Source organism: Bos indicus x Bos taurus, chromosome 26, assembly GCF_003369695.1.
Source record: "Bos indicus x Bos taurus breed Angus x Brahman F1 hybrid chromosome 26, Bos_hybrid_MaternalHap_v2.0, whole genome shotgun sequence".
Taxonomy (NCBI): domain Eukaryota; kingdom Metazoa; phylum Chordata; class Mammalia; order Artiodactyla; family Bovidae; genus Bos; species Bos indicus x Bos taurus.
The window spans coordinates 26,968,730-26,986,757 of record NC_040101.1 but is presented as its reverse complement, the minus strand read 5'-3'; the positions used below and the strand labels follow the sequence as shown (position 1 = coordinate 26,986,757).

At 38.2% G+C, this 18,028-nt stretch overlaps 1 protein-coding gene across 2 annotated transcripts in view; it reads left to right on the top strand.

Annotated features, from left to right (window-relative positions):
• SLK (STE20 like kinase) overlaps positions 1-18,028 on the top strand; it is a 62,314-nt gene that overhangs the window by 16,473 nt on the left and 27,813 nt on the right. For both annotated transcript variants that reach the window (XM_027529336.1, XM_027529337.1), the window contains exons 2-7: positions 7,303-7,467; positions 9,197-9,245; positions 11,134-11,283; positions 16,750-16,822; positions 16,995-17,189; positions 17,722-17,803. In XM_027529336.1, coding sequence (XP_027385137.1) covers positions 7,303-7,467; positions 9,197-9,245; positions 11,134-11,283; positions 16,750-16,822; positions 16,995-17,189; positions 17,722-17,803 — 714 coding nt within the window. The remainder of the gene's footprint in view (positions 1-7,302; positions 7,468-9,196; positions 9,246-11,133; positions 11,284-16,749; positions 16,823-16,994; positions 17,190-17,721; positions 17,804-18,028) is intronic.

Below are 18,028 nucleotides of genomic sequence, written 5' to 3'. Positions count from 1 at the left end.
TCCCAAAGTGTTACATTAAAATGGTGAGAGAAGGACATTTCTCACTGACTTATTTCCTGACTTGGGGGAGGGTGAGTTCCATGTATTATTTTTTCAACTAAAGTGTCTTTCGTAGATAAACTTAATGCCATGTTTCACCCAGTTATGATAGACCTTCAGCTTTTGAACATTTCTGAGACTGGGACAAGTCCCGATTTATTGTTTGATGCCTTCACGTTGTTCGCCAGGCGGCAGTTGTGATATGTGTCATCGTGCATTGTGAATGTAGTTGTATCTCCGGTATTATACAGTTGCAGCCCGTTGATGTTTCAATCAGTAAACCATTTAAGAATGTTGTGAAGAAAGAATGTGAGTCCTGGTTGTCATCTAAAAGCTTCTTTTAGCATCTGTGATAAGATGAAGAGAATATCAGCATTATGATTTCAAAATAGGAGGTAGTTGGCTTCAAAGAAAATTTTCGAGACAGTAGTAGAGGAATACTTTTTAAAGAAATGCTGTATCACCAAAGCTTTTCGTGGCCAGAGAATAATATTGTGTGAAAACACAGACATTAGATAGTTCTGAGTGAAAAAGTGACTCAGAAGAGTTAAGTGTGAAGAAGTGTTTTATTTTTCCTGTATTTACAAAGATAATATACAATAGCAATTTTTCTCTAGCTCTATCCAAAAGAGCTCTTAAAAAGGAATAATGTGAAAATTCTAAATGACAAACTTCTGTCATAGTTTATTAGCAGTTTTTCTTTCTTTGCAGAACATAAGATAATGGGTTTCCCTGGTAGCTCAGTCAGTAAAGAATCCGCGTGCAATGCAGGAGACCAGCTTTCAATCCCTGGGTGGGGAAGATCTCCTGGAGAAGGAAGTGGCTACCCACTCCATATTCTTGCTTGGAAAATCCATGGACAGAGGAGCCTGGTGGGCTAAAGTCCCTGGGATCACAGAGAATCTGACATGACTTAGTGACTACACCACCATTCTCTGAACCCTAAACATTAGGGTTACTTTGTTAGTAATTAGCATTAATTTCTACCTCTGTTTTTACCTAAGGAGGGAAAATGAAGCAAAGTCTACTTAGGAGAATTTCCACATAGAGGCTTATACCTAGTTTAATTGTTCTTCCATCATCATCTCCAAGATTAGGTAATAGATCCCTAAGAAATATCCCATAGACTGATGTTTTAGTACCTTATTGCCTCTATAAAAATAATACATGTCCATTTAAAAATGTAAACAGTGTGAAAAATACAGAGAAAGTCAAAGGCACGTGAAACTGCCATCCCCCGATGATGTCTTTCCAAGTATTTCTTACATAACTGCTGCTGCTGCTAAGTCACTTCAGTCGTGTCTGACTCTGTGTGACCCCATGAACGGTAGCCCACCAGGCTCCCCCATCCCTGGGGTTCTGCAGGCAAGAACACTGGAGTGGGTTGCCATTTCCTTCTCCAATGCATGAAAGTGAAAAGTGAAAGTGAAGTCACTCAGTCGTGTCCGACTCTTAGCGACCCCATGGACTGCAGCCTACCAGTCTCCTCCATCCATGGGATTTTCCAGGCCCTATGTAAAAATGTATGTGTAGTTTTTGTAAAATCGCATACCTTTCCTGTTTGCTGCTGCTGCAGCTGCTGAGTCGCTTCAGTCGTGTCCGACTCTGTGCGACCCCATAGACGGCAGCCCACCAGGCTCCCCCCGTCCCTGCTATTTAGTAAGTTGCTTTCTTCCATTCAGCAATATATTGTGATTTTTGTTCTGTCTTAAGAAATATTAATTGATTAGTCAGTTAATTTTAATGGTTGCATAATTCTCCATTATAGAGGCATACTGAATGATTTAAGTAGGTTTTTGTTAATGGACATTTAGGCTGATTAAGTTTTCTTTATTATAAACAGTGCTTAGATGAATGTTTTCTGCATGTATATATATATTTTATAAAATTTTCTCCTTATAAATTATTAAAATGGAATTGGAGATTTATTTATTAAGACACTTATTACTAGCTTTTGAAAGTTTGCTGTTTTTTCTTATAAAATGATAGATTTGCTGAAGTGATGGTAACATGCATAATGTTGAAAATCTCCTTTAAAGACCTTTGTGTGTGTGCTCACTCAGTCTTGTTCAGCTCTGCAACTCCATGAACTGTCGCCCACGAGACTCCTCTGTCCATGTAATTTTTTAAAAAACCTAGTTAGTATTTTATGATTTGATTCCTAACTTTAAAATAATGATCTTGACTTCTACTACACATTTGGAAACCTTTCCTTTGTAATAAATGGAAATGAGAAGTTATTCAGTTAAAGAAAGAAAATGGAAAAGTTAAAGTACTAAAAACAATGAAAAATGATTAAACTGATGGAAATATAGGAAAACTGGGAAGGGTAATGATTAAGATAAAGAAAAAGTTTTAGAAACAGCCTGGATTTGAATCTCGATTCTGCCTCTTACTTCTTCCTGACCTTGGGGAAGCATTTTAATCTAAGTTTATTTATCCTCCTTTAAAGCAGGAATGCTAATATATCATGGTATCATTTTGCGGATTAACTAATAATAGTAATAATTCGAGATAACATTTTCGAATCCTTTTTACTATGAATGGCAGGCAGTATATTAAATGTTTATATGTATTTTTTCCCTTGGCAAATATCTGTTATATTAATTCTCACAAACTTGTGAGTTGTAAGTACATTTTATTGATGAGGAAGCTAAGTCTAAGAGAAGGATTTTGTAAGTTGCCCAAACAACATAGTTATTAAGTGGCAGAATCAGAATTTGAACCCTAACAGTCTGATCCAGTAGAACCTGCAACTTGAAATTCTATCGGTATTAAGCACTTAGCATGTATCTGTTAATATTTATGTTTAGACTACCTTTAAAAAATAAGTATAACAGAGAATGAGAAAATAAGCCACTGACTGGGAGAAAATGTTTGCAAATGACATATCTGATAAAGCACTGTAATTCAAAATACATTAAGAATTCTTAAAACTCAACAGTTTGAAAACCTTTGGTCTGATTAAAAAATTACCAAAAGATTTGGGCATCTCACCAAAGAAGGTATTCAGATGGTCAGTAAGCATATGGAAAGATGCTCAACATCATCTGTCATTAGGGAGTTGTAAATTTAAACAAGGGGATACCACTACACACGTATTAGAATGACAGAAACCTCCACCAGCACAACCAAGTGCTGGCAAGGGTGGGGAGCAACAGTTCAGTGCAGTCACTCGCTCGTGACCGACTCTGCGACCCCATGGACTGCAGCACGCCAGGCCTCCCTGTCCATCACCAGCTCCTGGAGTTTACTCTAACTCATGTCCACTGAGTCCGTGCTGCCATCCAACCATCTCATCCTCTGTCATCCCCTTCTCCTCCCACCTTCAATCTTTCCCAGCATCAGGGTCTTTTCCAGTGAGTCAGTTCTTTGCATCACGTGGCCAAAGTATTGGAGTTTCAGCTTCAGCATCAGTCCTTCCAATGGATATTCAGGACTGATTCCCTTTAGGATGCACTGGTTGGATCTCCTTGCCATCCAAGGGACTCTCAAGAGTCTTCTCCAACAGTATAGTTCAAAAGCATCAATTTTTTGGTGCTCAAAAAAAAGTTGGACTTTATAGTCCAACTCTCACATCCATACATGACTACTGGAAAAACCACAGCTTTGACTAGATGGACCTTTGTTGGCAAAGTGATATCTCTGCTTTTTAACATGCTGTCTAGGTTGGTCATAACTTTTCTTCCAAGGAGCAAGCATGGCTGCAGTCTCCATCTGCAGTTATTTTGGAGCCCCCAAAATAAAGTCTCACTGTTTCCACTGTTTCCCACTTTAGAAGACAGTTTGTCAGTATCTTGCAAAACTACACATACTTTTACCATATGATCCAGTAATTCTGCTCCTTCGTACTTACTCAGAGAAGTTGAAAACTTAAATCCACACAAAAAGCTGCATGCAGATGTTTATAGCAGCTTTATCCATCATTGCTAAAACCGGGAAACAACCAACATGCTTTCAGTTGCTGAATGAATAAACATGCCTGCTGCATCTGTGTATCCAACTATTATTTAGCACTAAAAAGAAATTAGGTATCAAACCATGAAAAGATGTGGAGGAATCTTAAATGCATGTTACTCAGTGAAAGAAGCCAATCTGAAAAGGCTACATACTGTATGAAAAACAGAAGACTATGGAGACAGTAAAAAGATCAGGGAAGGGGTTAGGAGAAAGAGTGGGATGAATAGGCAGAGCATAGAGATTTTTAGGGCAGTGAAACTATTCTGTGTGATATTAACATGGTGGATACATATCATGTATTTTGTCCAAACCCATAGAAGGCACACCAGGCGTTCATGCTAATGTAAACAGTGCACTTCAGGTAATGATGATGTGTCAATACAGATTGCTCAGCTTTAACAGATGTACCACTCTGGTGCAGAATGTTGGCAGTGGGGAAGGCTGTGCATGAATAGGGAAGAGGTGTATGTGGCAACTCTTTGTACTTTCTGCTACGTTATATTTAGTTTGTGTACATTATATCTACTACTGTGGACAAGAATCCGTTAGAAGAAATGGAGTAGCCGTCATAGTCAACAAAAGAGTCACAATGCAGTACTTGGATGCAGTCTCAAAAATGACAGAATGATCTCTGTTCATTTCCAAGGCAAACCATTCAGTATCACAGTAATCCAAGTCTGTGCCCTAACCAGCAATGCTGAAGAAGCTGAACGGTTCTTTGAAGACCTTCAAGACCGTCTAGGACTAACACCCAAAAAAGATGTCCTTTTCATTATAGGGGACTGGAATGCAAAGTAGGAAGTCAAGAAATACCTGGAGTAACAGGCAAACTTGGCCTTGGAGTACAGAATGAGGCAGGGCAAAGGCTAAAAGAGTTTTGCCAAGAGAACGCACTGGTCATAGCAAACACCCTCTTCCAACAACACAAGAGAAGACTCTACACATGGACATCACCAGATGGTTGATACTGAAATCAGATTGATTATATTCTTTGCAGCCAAAGATGGAGAAGTTCTATACAGTCGGTGGAAACAAGACCAGAAGCTGACTGTGGCACAGATGAACTGTTTATTGCCAAATTCAGACTTAAATTGAAGAAAGTAGGGAAAACCACTAGGCCATTCAGGTATGACCTAAATCAAATCCCTTACGATTATACAGTGGAAGTGAGAAGTAGACTCAAGGAATTAGATCTGATAGAGTGCCTGAAGAACTGTGGACCAAAGATTCGTGACATTGTACAGGAGGCAGGGATCAAGACCATCCCTAAGGAAAAGAAATGCAAAAAGGCAAAATGGTTGTCTGAGGAGGCCTTACAAATAGCTGTGAATAGAACAGAAGCAAAAGGCAAAGGAGAAAGGAAAGATATACCCATTTGAATGCAGAGTTCCAAAGAATAGCAAGGAAAGATAAGAAAGCCTTCCTCAGCAATCAATGCAAAGAAATAGAGGAAGACAATAGAATGGGATAGAGATCTCTACAGGAAAATTAGAGATACCAAGGGAACATTTCATGCAAAGATGGGCACAATAAAGGGCAGAAATGGTATGGACCCAGCAGAAGCAGAAGGTATTAAGAAGAGGTGGCAAGAATACACGGAAGAACTGTACAAAAAACATCTTCACAACCCATATAATCACGATGGTGTGATCACTCACCTAGAGCCAGACATCCTGGAATGTGAAGTCAAGTGGATCTGAGAAAGTATCACTACAAACAAAGCTCATGGAGTTGTTGGAATTCCAGTTCAGCTATTTCAAATCCTGAAAGATGATGCTGTGAAAGTGCTGCACTCAATATGCCAGCACATTTGGAAAACTCAGCAGTGGCCACAGGACTGGAAAAGGTCAGTTTTCATTCCAATCCCAAAGAAAGTCAGTGCCAAAGAATGCTCAAACTACTGCACAAGTGCACTCATCTCACATGCTAGTAAAGTAATGCTCAAAATTCTCCAAGCCAGGCTTTAACAGTACATGAACCATGAACTAACAGATGTTCAAGCTGGTTTTAGAAAAGGCAGAGGAACCAGAGATCAAATTGCCAACATCCGTTGGATCATCGAAAAAGCAAGAGAGTTCTAGGAAAACATCTATTTTTACTTTATTGACTACGCCAAAGCCTTTGACTATGTGGACCACAAGAAACTCCGGAAAATTCTGAAAGAGATGGGAATACCAGACCACCTGACCTGCCTCTTGAGAAATCTGTATGCAGGTCAGGGAGCATCAGTTAGAACTGAACATGGAACAACTTGTTCCAAATAAGGCAAGTAGTACATCAAGGCTGTATATTCTCACCCTACTTATTTAACTTGTATGCAGAGTACATCATGAGAAACGCTGGGCTGGAGGAAGCACAGGCTGGAATAAAGATTGCTGGGAGAAATATCAATAACCTCAGATATGCAGATGACACCACCCTTATGGCAGAAAGTGAAGAAGAACTAAAGAGCCTCTTGATGAAAGTGAAAGAGGAGAGTGAAAAAGTTGACTTTAAAACTCAGCATTCAGAAAACTAAGATCATGGCATCTGGTCTCATCACTTCATGGCAGTGGATGGGGAAACAGTGGAAACAGTGAGAGACTTTATTTTCTTGGGCTCCAAAATCACTGCAGATGGTGACTTCAGCCATGAAATTAAAAGAGTATTGCTCCTTGGAAGGAAAATTATGACCAACCTAGACAGCATATTAAAAAGCAGAGACATTACTTTGCCAACAAAGGTCCGTCTAGTCAAGGCTATGCTTTTTCCAGTGGTCATGTATGGATGTGAGAGTAGGAGTATGAAGAATGTTGAGCGCCGAAGAATTGATGCTTTTGAACTGTGCTGTTGGAGAAGACTCTTGAGAGTGCCTTGGACAGCAAGGAGATCCAACCAGTCCATCCTAAAGGAAATCAGTCCTGAATATTCATTTGAAGGACTAATGCTGAAACTGAAGCTCCAATACTTTGGCCACCTGCTGTGAAGAACTGAGTCATTTGAAAAGACCCTGATGCTGGGAAAGATTGAGGGCGGGAGAAGGGGACGACAGAGGATGAGATGACTGGATGGCATCACCGACTTAATGGACATGAGTTTGAGTAAACTCCAGGAGTTGGTGATGGACAGGGAGGCCTGCCGTGCTGTAGTCCATGGGGTCACAAAGAGTCAGACATGAATGAGCGACTGAACTGAACTGCACTGTACTTTCTGCTTAGATTTGCTGTGAACTGAAAAGAAAAAATAAAGTTTATTAAAAAATAATAATATTTATAAATCAAGTATGCATTGTAATTGTGGACATAATGATACTTTTGTTTTTAGGCTCAGAATAAAGAGACCAATGTTTTAGCTGCTGCAAAGGTGATTGACACCAAATCTGAAGAAGAACTTGAAGACTACATGGTTGAAATTGATATATTAGCATCTTGTGATCACCCTAATATAGTCAAGCTTCTAGATGCCTTCTATTATGAGAATAATCTTTGGGTAAGTATTTTGGTTAATCTGTAGGAATAGCCAAAATAAGTTAATCGTCCTGAAGAGATTTCTAAGTTGTGTAGACCTTCTTTGAACTACCTCTTCTATTTAGTTACTTATGCTTCTTGAGTGAGAATTGACCCATTGATAAGAGGATGATTAACAACATAGCAACATATCCTTAGCTTCAACAGATGTTTAGATGTGTATTTTAGAACACCGTGTTTCATGATTATTTGACATTGGACTGAAATGTAGAAACTTGGTGAAGAATTTAAAATTTCCTAAATAACGAAATTACATTCCTTTTTTGTTTTGAATTAATATTTTTTTCCAGTTGGAACTTCTTTCTTTCTCTCAAGTCTTTTTTTCCCCCCAGTTTTTTAATTTATTTATTTGTTTTTTAATGTTAGTTTGATGTGTCTTATATAAGTTTCTTAATTTAAATTTAAGTATTTAAATTTTTTTTAAGTTTCTTTTGTTGTGGCCAGGTCTGTATGTAAAAATTTTATTCATTTTTAGAAAATGTTAGGCATAAATAAATATATAAATAAAATGTTAATATTTATAATAACCAGTCAGTCACTTGCTCTGCACCAATACTAATTTAATCAAGAGGACTTTTTTTTTTTTTTATTGGCTCCTTTATCTTTTTTTTTTTTTTTTTCCTCTAATTTTATTTTATTTTTAAACTTTACATAATTGTATTAGTTTTGCCAAATATCAAAATGAATCCGCCACAGGTATACAAGAGGACTTTTTAAAATGGAGTTTTAGTTTGTCTCCTTAAAGGAATAAGCAAAGTATTACAAAAGAAGAGTAGATAGTATAAGCTGTACCTGGCTGCAAATCAAAAGACCTTTCCTTTTTTATTTTGGTGATACTAGGCAGGAGCTTGGATAAATCAGTTAATCTTTATCAGTCTGTTTACTCCACTGTAGGATAATAATGATCTGTCTCCCAAATTATTTTTCATATGATATAATGAATTTGAAAAACAACTTATTGTAAAATAAGCTCCTGTGAAAAATAAAGTGTTGTTCTATAGAGGAGAAAAAACTATGAATCTATACAATTTGTTAAGCTCTGTAATTAAAAGCAACAGCTAGACAACTATGAGGGACAGTGGGAGGGAGAGAGAGACATGAATTAATTGAAGAATCATAAAAATACAAAATGAAAACTGTGATGAGGATTAAGAAGGAAAAATGCATGGTGCTATGTACCAGGGAGGTTTGGGAAGGCATCCAGTAGGATGTGATAAGTGAGCTAGTATCTGAAGCTTTTGTGTGTGTTTTCCCCAAGTTTCTAGAAAACTAAAAGCAATCTTTCAGGATGTATTCCTGTTAGTAAAGTTAAAAAATATTCTTGTTCATTTAACTCACAATAGTTACCTTAAGAAAGGAGAGTATAAAGTCTTTGAGTGGTGAGGGCGTGGATGTATAATATGGCCCTTAATAAACATTCTGTACCAGATAACTTTAGAGAACCTGGGACACTACAAGTTGTGATGAACAAAAATGCGCATACTTCCACAGTGTGTTCCCTTTGTACTTTCTCAAATGTACAGCAAGACTTGTGACTCTTTTTACAAAGGAAGTCTTCATGGTTGTTAGCATAATATTGTTTATGTAACTTAGGTTATTTGATAGCTCTCTATTTATATTTTTTGCTAGCTTGAAGGAAAAATACTCAGAATCAGTGTGGTGTTAGACATGTGCTTTTTATTTGCCTGCAGATCCTCATTGAATTTTGTGCTGGTGGAGCAGTAGATGCTGTGATGCTTGGTAAATGCCTTTTTGTTCCTTACATTTATATCTTAAATTATACTTTTAAAAAAGTCAGTGGATTTCAAACATTTATACATGTATATTTATCTTATTGTTGAGTAACATTCAGTAAGTTAAATCAGCCTAATTTTTGTATTCTTAGATGACCATGATAAAATTTTAAAATTAAATGTTGTTGCTTCCTGACCTGCATATAGGTTTCTCAAGTGGCAGTTCAGGTGGTCCGGTAGTCCCATCTCTTTTAGAATTTTCCACAATTTATTGTGATCCACACAGTCAAAGGCTTTGGCGTAGTCAATAAAGCAAAAATAGATGTTTTCCTGGAACTCTTTTGCTTTTTCGAGGATCCAGCGGATGTTGGCAATTTGATCTTTGGTTCCTCTGCCTTTTCTAAAACCAGCTTGAACATGTGGAAGTTCATGGTTCATGTATTGCTGAAGCCTGGCTTGGAGAATTTTGAGCATTACTTTACTAGCGTGTGAGATGAGTGCACTTGTGCAGTAGTTTGAGCATTCTTTGGCACTGCCTTTCTTTGGGATTGGAATGAAAACTGACCTTTTCCAGTCCTGTGGCCACTGCTGACTTTTCCAAATGTGCTGGTATATTGAGTGCAGCACTTTCACAGCATCTTTTTTTCAGGATTTGGAATAGCTCAACTGGAATTCCATCACCTCCACTAGCTTTGTTCGTAGTGATGCTTTCTAAGGCCCACTTGACTTCACATTCCAGGATGACCTGCCTCTTGAAAAACCTATATGCAGGTCAGGAAGCAACAGTTAGAACTGGACATGGAACAACAGACTGGTTCCAAATAGTAAAAGGAGTTCGTCAAGGCTGTATATTGTCACCCTGTTTATTTAACTTATATGCAAAGTACATCATGAGAAACGCTGGGCTGGAGGAAGCACAGGCTGGAATCAAGATTGCTGGGAGAAATATCAATAACCTTAGATATGCAGATGACACCACCCTTATGGCAGAAAGTGAAGAGGAACTCAAAAGCCTCTTGATGAAAGTGAAAGAGGAGAGTGAAAAGTTGGCTTAAAGCTCAACATTCAGAAAATGAAGATCATGGCATCTGGTCCCATCACTTCATGGGAAATAGATGGGGAAACAGTGGAAACAGTGTCAGACTTTATTTTTCTGGGCTCCAAAATCACTGCAAATGGTGATTGCAGCCATGAAATTAAAAGACGCTTACTCCTTGGAAGGAAAGATATGACCTAGACAGCATATTAAAAAGCAGAGACATTGCCAACAAAGGTCTGTCTAGTCAAGGCTATGGTTTTTCCAGTGGTCATGTATGCATGTGAGAGTTGGACTGTGAAGAAAGCTGAGTGCTGAAGAATTGATGCTTTTGAACTGTGGTGTTGGAGAAGATTCTTGAGAGTCCCTTGGACTGCAAGGAGATCCAACCAGTCCATCCTAAAGGAGATCAGTCCTGGATGTTCATTGGAAGTACTGATGCTGAAGCTGAAACTCCAATACTTTGGCCACCTCATGTGAAGAGTTTACTCATTGGAAAAGACTCTGATGCTGGGAGGGATTGGGGGCAGGAGGAGAAGGGGACAACAGAGGATGAGATGGCTGGATGGTATCACCGACTCAATGGACATGGGTTTGGGTGAACTCCGGGAGTTGGTGATGGACAGGGACGCCTGGTGTGCTGCGATTCATGGGGTCACAAAGAGTCGGACATGACTGAGCGACGGAACTGAACTGAACTGATAATATGTGAAGAAACTAATATTTGTGTTATACTTTTTAAAAAGTCATTTCATTGTATATAATCTTCAACAGTGACAGTAAAGGTATTAAAGGTATATAACCTGCTGATACACTTTCACTGTACAAAAATGATTATTTTTTTACTTTTTCGTTGCAGAGCTTGAGAGACCATTAACTGAGTCCCAAATACAAGTAGTTTGTAAGCAAACTTTAGAGGCTTTGAACTACTTACATGATAATAAGATCATCCACAGAGATCTAAAGGCTGGCAACATTCTTTTTACCTTAGATGGAGATATTAAGTTGGGTAAGTTTATTCTTTTAGATAAACCATTTGGTTTTATGCTGTGAGGTTTTTCCCTATATGTCTGTTACTTAATATTGTTCTGTTAGGACTCAAATATTAATATGTGAAACAAAGAGAAGTACGTTAAAATATGTAAAACATGAGAATTACTTCATGTTAATTTTTTAAATTGGGGCTTCCCAGGTGGTGCATTGGTAAAGAATCTGCCTGCCAAACAGGAGATGTGGGTTTGATCCCTGAGTTGGGAATATCCCCTGGAGAAGGAAATGGCAACCCACTCCAATATTCTTGTCTGGGAAGTCCCATGGACAGAGGAGCCTGGTGAGCTGCAGTCCATGGGGTCGCAAAGAATCAGACACGACTTAGTGGCTAAACAGCAGCAGCGATTTTTAAAATACTTCTTGGAGGGAATTCCCTTGCAATCCAGTGGTTAAGACTTGGTGCTTTTACTGCCAATGGCCTGGGAACTAAGATCCCGCAAGACTGAGGTGAGGCTAAAAAAAAAAAAACTTGGGCAAATAGTTATTCATTAACTCCCAGAATTTCTAAGTATAGGCACCTAATATAAAGACTCTTTAAACAATAGGAAAGGATGGATTGTTATTTTTAAAAAGATACACTTTTAAAAGACTGCCTAATAATTTTTCCCTTAAATTTTTATATGTAGAATTAATATTTATAAATACAATACATTTAGAAAATGACACATTATGTGAAACCATTTAGTTTTGTCTTCATTTCCAAAACTCATATCTAGTTGTTTTCTTTTTCCGTCTTTAGTTTTATATTGTATTTTGTAGATACGGTATCTTGGCTAAGCTCACAAAGTAACTAAGTGTAAAAAAGATGCTAAATTAAGTATAAGATTGAAAATAGTTTTTTTTTTTTTGCACTGAGGAAATAAATGATAATTTCATAAGGAGGAATAGATACAGACTTTAGATGGGAAATTAATGAATTTCATATATATACATACAGATAGAAGATACAGTCCTTTTTAAGTATCCCCAAGGTATGAATTCCGAGAAGGCAATGGCACCGCACTCCAGTACTCTTGCCTGGGAAATCCCATGGACAGAGGGGCCTGGTAGGCTGCAGTCCATGGGGTCGCTAAGAGTCGGACACGACTGAGCGACTTCACTTTCACTTTTCACTTTCATGTATTGGAGAAGGAAATGGCAACCCACTCCAGTGTTCTTGCCTGGAGAATCCCAGCGACAGAGGAACCTGGTGGGCTTCCGTCTATGGAGTCGCACAGAGTCGGACACGACTGACGCGACTTAGCAGCAGTAGTAGCAGCAAGATATGAATTAAGAAAAAACCTCTGGTGATGAAGCCTGAATTTGAGTATTTTGGACAGATATTAAAAGGACAAAATATACCCAAAGGCCATGCTGATACCAGTGATCATAGTTCACTTTACTTTGTCATGACCTCTAAGCAGGTATACTTTGATATACTGCTGCTGCTGCTAAGTCGCTTCAGTCGTGTCCAACTCTGTGCGACCCCATAGACGGCAGCCCACAAGGCTCCCCCGTCCCTGGGATTCTCCAGGCAAGAACACTGGAGTGGGTTGCCATTTCCTTCTCCAATGCATGAAAGTGAAAAGTGATAATGAAGTCGCTCAGTCGTGTCCAACTCTTCACGACCCCATGGACCCACCAGGCTCCTCCGTCCATGGGATTTTCCAGGCAAGAGTACTGGAGTAGGGTGCCATCACCTTCTCCTTTGATATAGTACTAAATTTTAACTTTTTTTTTTGAGAAATACATACAGATACAGGAAACCACATTAAGAGTTGTGTAGCTTATTGACTTGTAGCTCTGTACGCAATAGCTTTGTAATCACCACTTAGATAAAGAAATGGAAGTATGTCAGGCACCTTAGGAGCTGCATCACGTGCCTCATCTCAAGTCACTGTCCTCTTCTCCACAGGTAACCTGTATACTAACTTTATAGTAATCACTTCCCTGTGTTTCTTCATGGCTCTATCACCCAGTGTTCATCTCTAGACTTTAGACTTGTCCATGTTTAAAACCTGCTTTTTCTTTGAAGTCTCTTTTGATTTATGGGTCATACCCCCCTCCCCACCATTCCTTTCTTCTCTTTATGTTTTATCTATGGCATGCGTTTTCATGGCATGCTTTCTCAAAGAAATAAAATTTTAGTATTACCATGGTTGTGACCCTCCAAAGGCCCACTGATAGTACATGAACAGATATACAGTATATCTGTGACATTAAAATTTCACGAGGAGAGAGGATCGGAGAAAAATGTCTAAAAAGGCTCTTTAGGAGAGGTGAAAAAAGAAGTTGAGAAACACTCTTCTGTGGGACCTGAGCTGTTAGACCTGTAGTTTCTCTTATCTTGCATTTTGCTGGCTGCATACTCTTGATGCCTTAAGTAATTTCCTCTCTGTATTTCCCTCAGTTTGCAGATAAATCCAAAGACTTTTTGGCAAGAGTCTGTGTGGTTTTGTATTCTTTCATTTAGTAGGACATGGTATTTTAAGACCACAGTCTGAATGTTAAGTATGCTTATAGTTTCTGGACTGGCCTTCATTCTAGGCCCTTCCAAAGGACAGAGCAAGGCTCTCCTGAATTCCTACATATGTCCTATTCAAATTCATGTGTTAATGTTCTTCCTTTTTGAGGCTGAATAATGTTCTGTTATCAGCATATGTATGCACCACGTTTGACTTACTCATTTATCCATTGATGGAGACTTTGGTTGCTTCCCCCTTTGGGCTTCTATGAATAATGCTGTTGTGAACATGGTGTACAATATCTGTTTTGAGTTCCTGCCATCATTTCTTTTGGGCAGATACCCAGATTGTATGGTAATTCTATGTTTAATTTTTTGAAGAACCATCGTACCATTTTCCACAGTGGTTGCACAAATTTACACTTCCATAGCAATGCACAGGGGTTCCAATTTTTCTACCTCCTTACCAGCACTTGTTATTTTCTATATTTTTGATGATAACCGTCCTAATGGGTGTGAAGTGATAGTGGGTGTGAATTTGTTGTGTTTATTTGCTCTTGCATTCCTCCTAGTTTAGTCTTTGTTTCTAAAATGGTTTTTTATTTCTAATTTCTCTTGTGTTCTGTCACCTCATTCATGAGGTTTAAAATGCTGATATATGTTACTTTTTTATGTCTTATATCATATTTTAAAGTCTTATTGCTTGTTTTGAAATAGTATAATTTGGATCTATTTTTGGTACATGTTTTCTGTAAGTGTTCTAAAATCTTATTTGAATACAGCAGTATACTTTTGTATAAAATAATACATGCCATTAAAAATAACTATATTTTTGAAGATTTAGGATGCTGAAATAGTTTTGCGTTGGTTGACATTTAAAATAGTTGCACTTTATTTCATTAATTCATGCATACAGAATGTCTTCCATTTCTGTGACATTGTATTAAGTATACACAGATATTATAGAACCGTAGTATCCTTAGGAGCCATATATACATTGCAATAACCAAATTTTTATTATCAGATCACATTCTTGCAAATGGAGATAAATATGTAAATGCTATTTCAACAGGCCAACATATATCTGCCACATTATTGTAAGTAGAACTGTACAGTACTTATTAATGACCTTAATTTCCCCCTCGCACAAGAATGAAGGTGGCCTCTTGTCCCTCCTCAGGTTACCGCCTGCTCGTAAGAGTGCTCAGGGAGGTACGGCTGTTGGCGGTGGGCATTTGTGGTTTAGGTCTGGCTTTGGACCTCCTTTCCCAGTCATGTTCTGAGGGAAAAAAGTAAAAAGACTGCTAATGGTTCTCAAAAAACACTGAAATGGAGTAAATACTGAGTTGACTGTGTGCTTAATCGCTCAGCTGTGTGCAACTCTTTGTGACCCCATGGACTGTAGCCTGCTCCTCTGTCCATGGGGATTCTCCAGGCAAGAATACTGGAGTGGGTTGCCATGCCCTCCTCCAGGGGAATCTTCCCAACCCAGGGATCAAACCCAGGTCTCCCACATTGCAGGCCGATTCTTTACTGTCTGAGTCACCAGGGAAGCCCAAGAATACTGGAGTGGGTAGCCTATCCCTTCTCCAGGGTATCTTCCTGACCGAGGACTCGAACTGGGGTCTCCTGCATCGCAGGCAGATTCTGTACCATCTGAGCTACCAGGGAAGCCCTCATAACACCATATTAGGAAGTGTAACATCATTCTGTAGGCAGTAGGCAGCTACCAGGGTGTTTTAAAGCAGAACTACCTGGTTAAAAAAAGAAAAAAAACTATATAATAGATACAAATAATTAGAATACAGGGCAGGATTTCATGAGTTTTAAAAGTTCTACTGCCAAAGTATCACAGAGGTTAAAATTACATATATTATTAGTGATAGTAGCTGCCATTTATTGTGTGTATTCTGTGCCAGACCTTGGGGCATGAATACAAATACTAGATCTTTGGGATTTATTCAGTTTTGAGAATTGTGGCATGTCAGATGAAACTTTAGGAGTGAAATGTATATGGCATGAGGTAATTTATGCCGCAGTAGCAATTTTGTGTTGCTATTAATGATCAAGCTCTAAGCTGAAAAGGAGAAAAAACTGATAAAGTTATGATGTTGCTGTGCCCTATGATTTAAATCAGAAAACATCATTCCTGAGTTTTTTCTTTGTGATGTAATATTATGAGGGAATTAGCAAGACATATGCTGTCATTTGGGCTTCCCCGGTGGCTCAGCAGTGAAGAATCTGCCTGCAATGCAGAAGACGCAGGAGATGCAGGGTCGGGAAGATCCCCCGGAGAAGGGCATGGCAACACAGGCCAGTATTCCTGCCTGGAGACTCGCATGGACAGAGGAGCCTGACAGTCTACAGTCCACGGGATCCCAAAGAGTCAGACACAATTGAGCACGCAGGCATGCTGTCATTTAAGGCTTCTTTGGTGTAATTTCTGTCTTTCACACTATAGAAAAACTGTCCTTCAATTTAATTGTAACATGTAGCACTACTGGACATTTATTTTGAAATGGACAGACTGGTCTGTTTTAAAATTACTATTTTTTTTGTCAGTTCTGAAGAATTTGTGATCTGAAGATGTATAAAGATGGTGGTATTAAGTGTATTAATGATGGAATCTTTTCTGTGGCAGTTTTTTTTTGTGGGGTGGGTGGAGATATGGTAGAAAGAGCGTGGTCAAAATTAGGGTGAGAGGGAAGTTACTTCTCTTTCCATTTTGTGTGCTGTGCTTTGTCACTCAGCTGTGTCCGATTCTTTACAACCCCATGGACTGTATAGCCTGTCGGGCTCCTCTGTCCATAGGGATTCTCCAGGCAAGAATACTGGAGTGGGTTGTCACTCCAATTCTATTTTTCTTACCCTTTAATGACAGTGGTCTTATTAAAGACTTGATATGCTTCTCCCTTAAGTTGAATATAGCAAACTTTGCTTAAAAACTATCAGTAATACTTTTGTATGGTTATTTGTTTCAAGCGGATTTTGGAGTATCAGCTAAAAACACAAGGACAATTCAAAGGAGAGATTCCTTTATTGGCACACCCTATTGGTATGTATTCAGTTTTATGGATTTGCTGCATTAGTTATGTCAGCAGTTATTATATGTTAATTTTGTCCATGTTTGATTATACTGTCTGTCTTTTATGTGGTTTATCACATTTTATGTGGTTTATCACCATTTTAAGTTAAACATCTTAATTTTCAATTCTCTGTCTTCATAGGATGGCTCCTGAGGTAGTCATGTGTGAAACATCAAAGGACAGACCCTATGACTACAAAGCCGACGTTTGGTCCCTGGGTATCACTTTAATAGAAATGGCTGAGATAGAACCACCTCATCATGAATTAAATCCAATGAGAGTGCTGCTAAAAATAGCAAAATCTGAGCCCCCTACATTAGCACAGCCATCAAAATGGTAAAATATTCCTAAACAAAACTTTTTAAGAAGCAAAACTTGAAACTTTATTCTTCTAGCTTTCCAAGGGTATTTAAACTTAGGTACATGGTACGAAGGTTGTATGAAATAGAAAACTGATACTGGTGTGTTTTCGAGACTTAAGGATTATATAAATGTGTATAATTAACTTTCCCCATCAGTTTGAAAATAGCAGTGATTGGAGTTCTACATGAAAAAGTATTTTCTGTGAGAAGCTAAGGCATATATGTGATCTGTATTTGTGGAGGTTAATATAATGGAAGAATTTTTGTGATTTTTAGCTTCCTTATGAACATTTGACTGTATCTCAATGACTTAAGACTATAAGCCTACTTACATACATGTGACTTGTATTTATAAATGAGTGACTTATGGATATTCTCATGAACTAGTTTTATGCTGAGTTAATACTATTACATACATGATAGAACTTAACCATGGTTTATCATAGTTTTGATTTTAATAACAAGAAAATAAAATAGAATGTCATTATTAAAATTTTATTTTGAAGGTCTTCAAATTTTAAGGACTTCCTAAAGAAATGCTTGGAAAAGAATGTGGATTCCAGGTGGACTACATCTCAGCTGCTGCAGGTAAAATAAGAGTAGTGTGACAGTGGCAAACCATATAGCTGTTGCAGCACCTCTTTAAGATGAATACAGATTCAGATTCCTTCAGTTTTCCTGTGCAAACACAGGATACATCGAGTAGTTAACATTTACTTTACAAACGTGTGGGCCCCTTACTAAGAGGCATTTATTTAGCTTTTAAGTAATTTCTCCTATGCTTTTCTGATTCAGTTTGTGTTCTTTTCATTT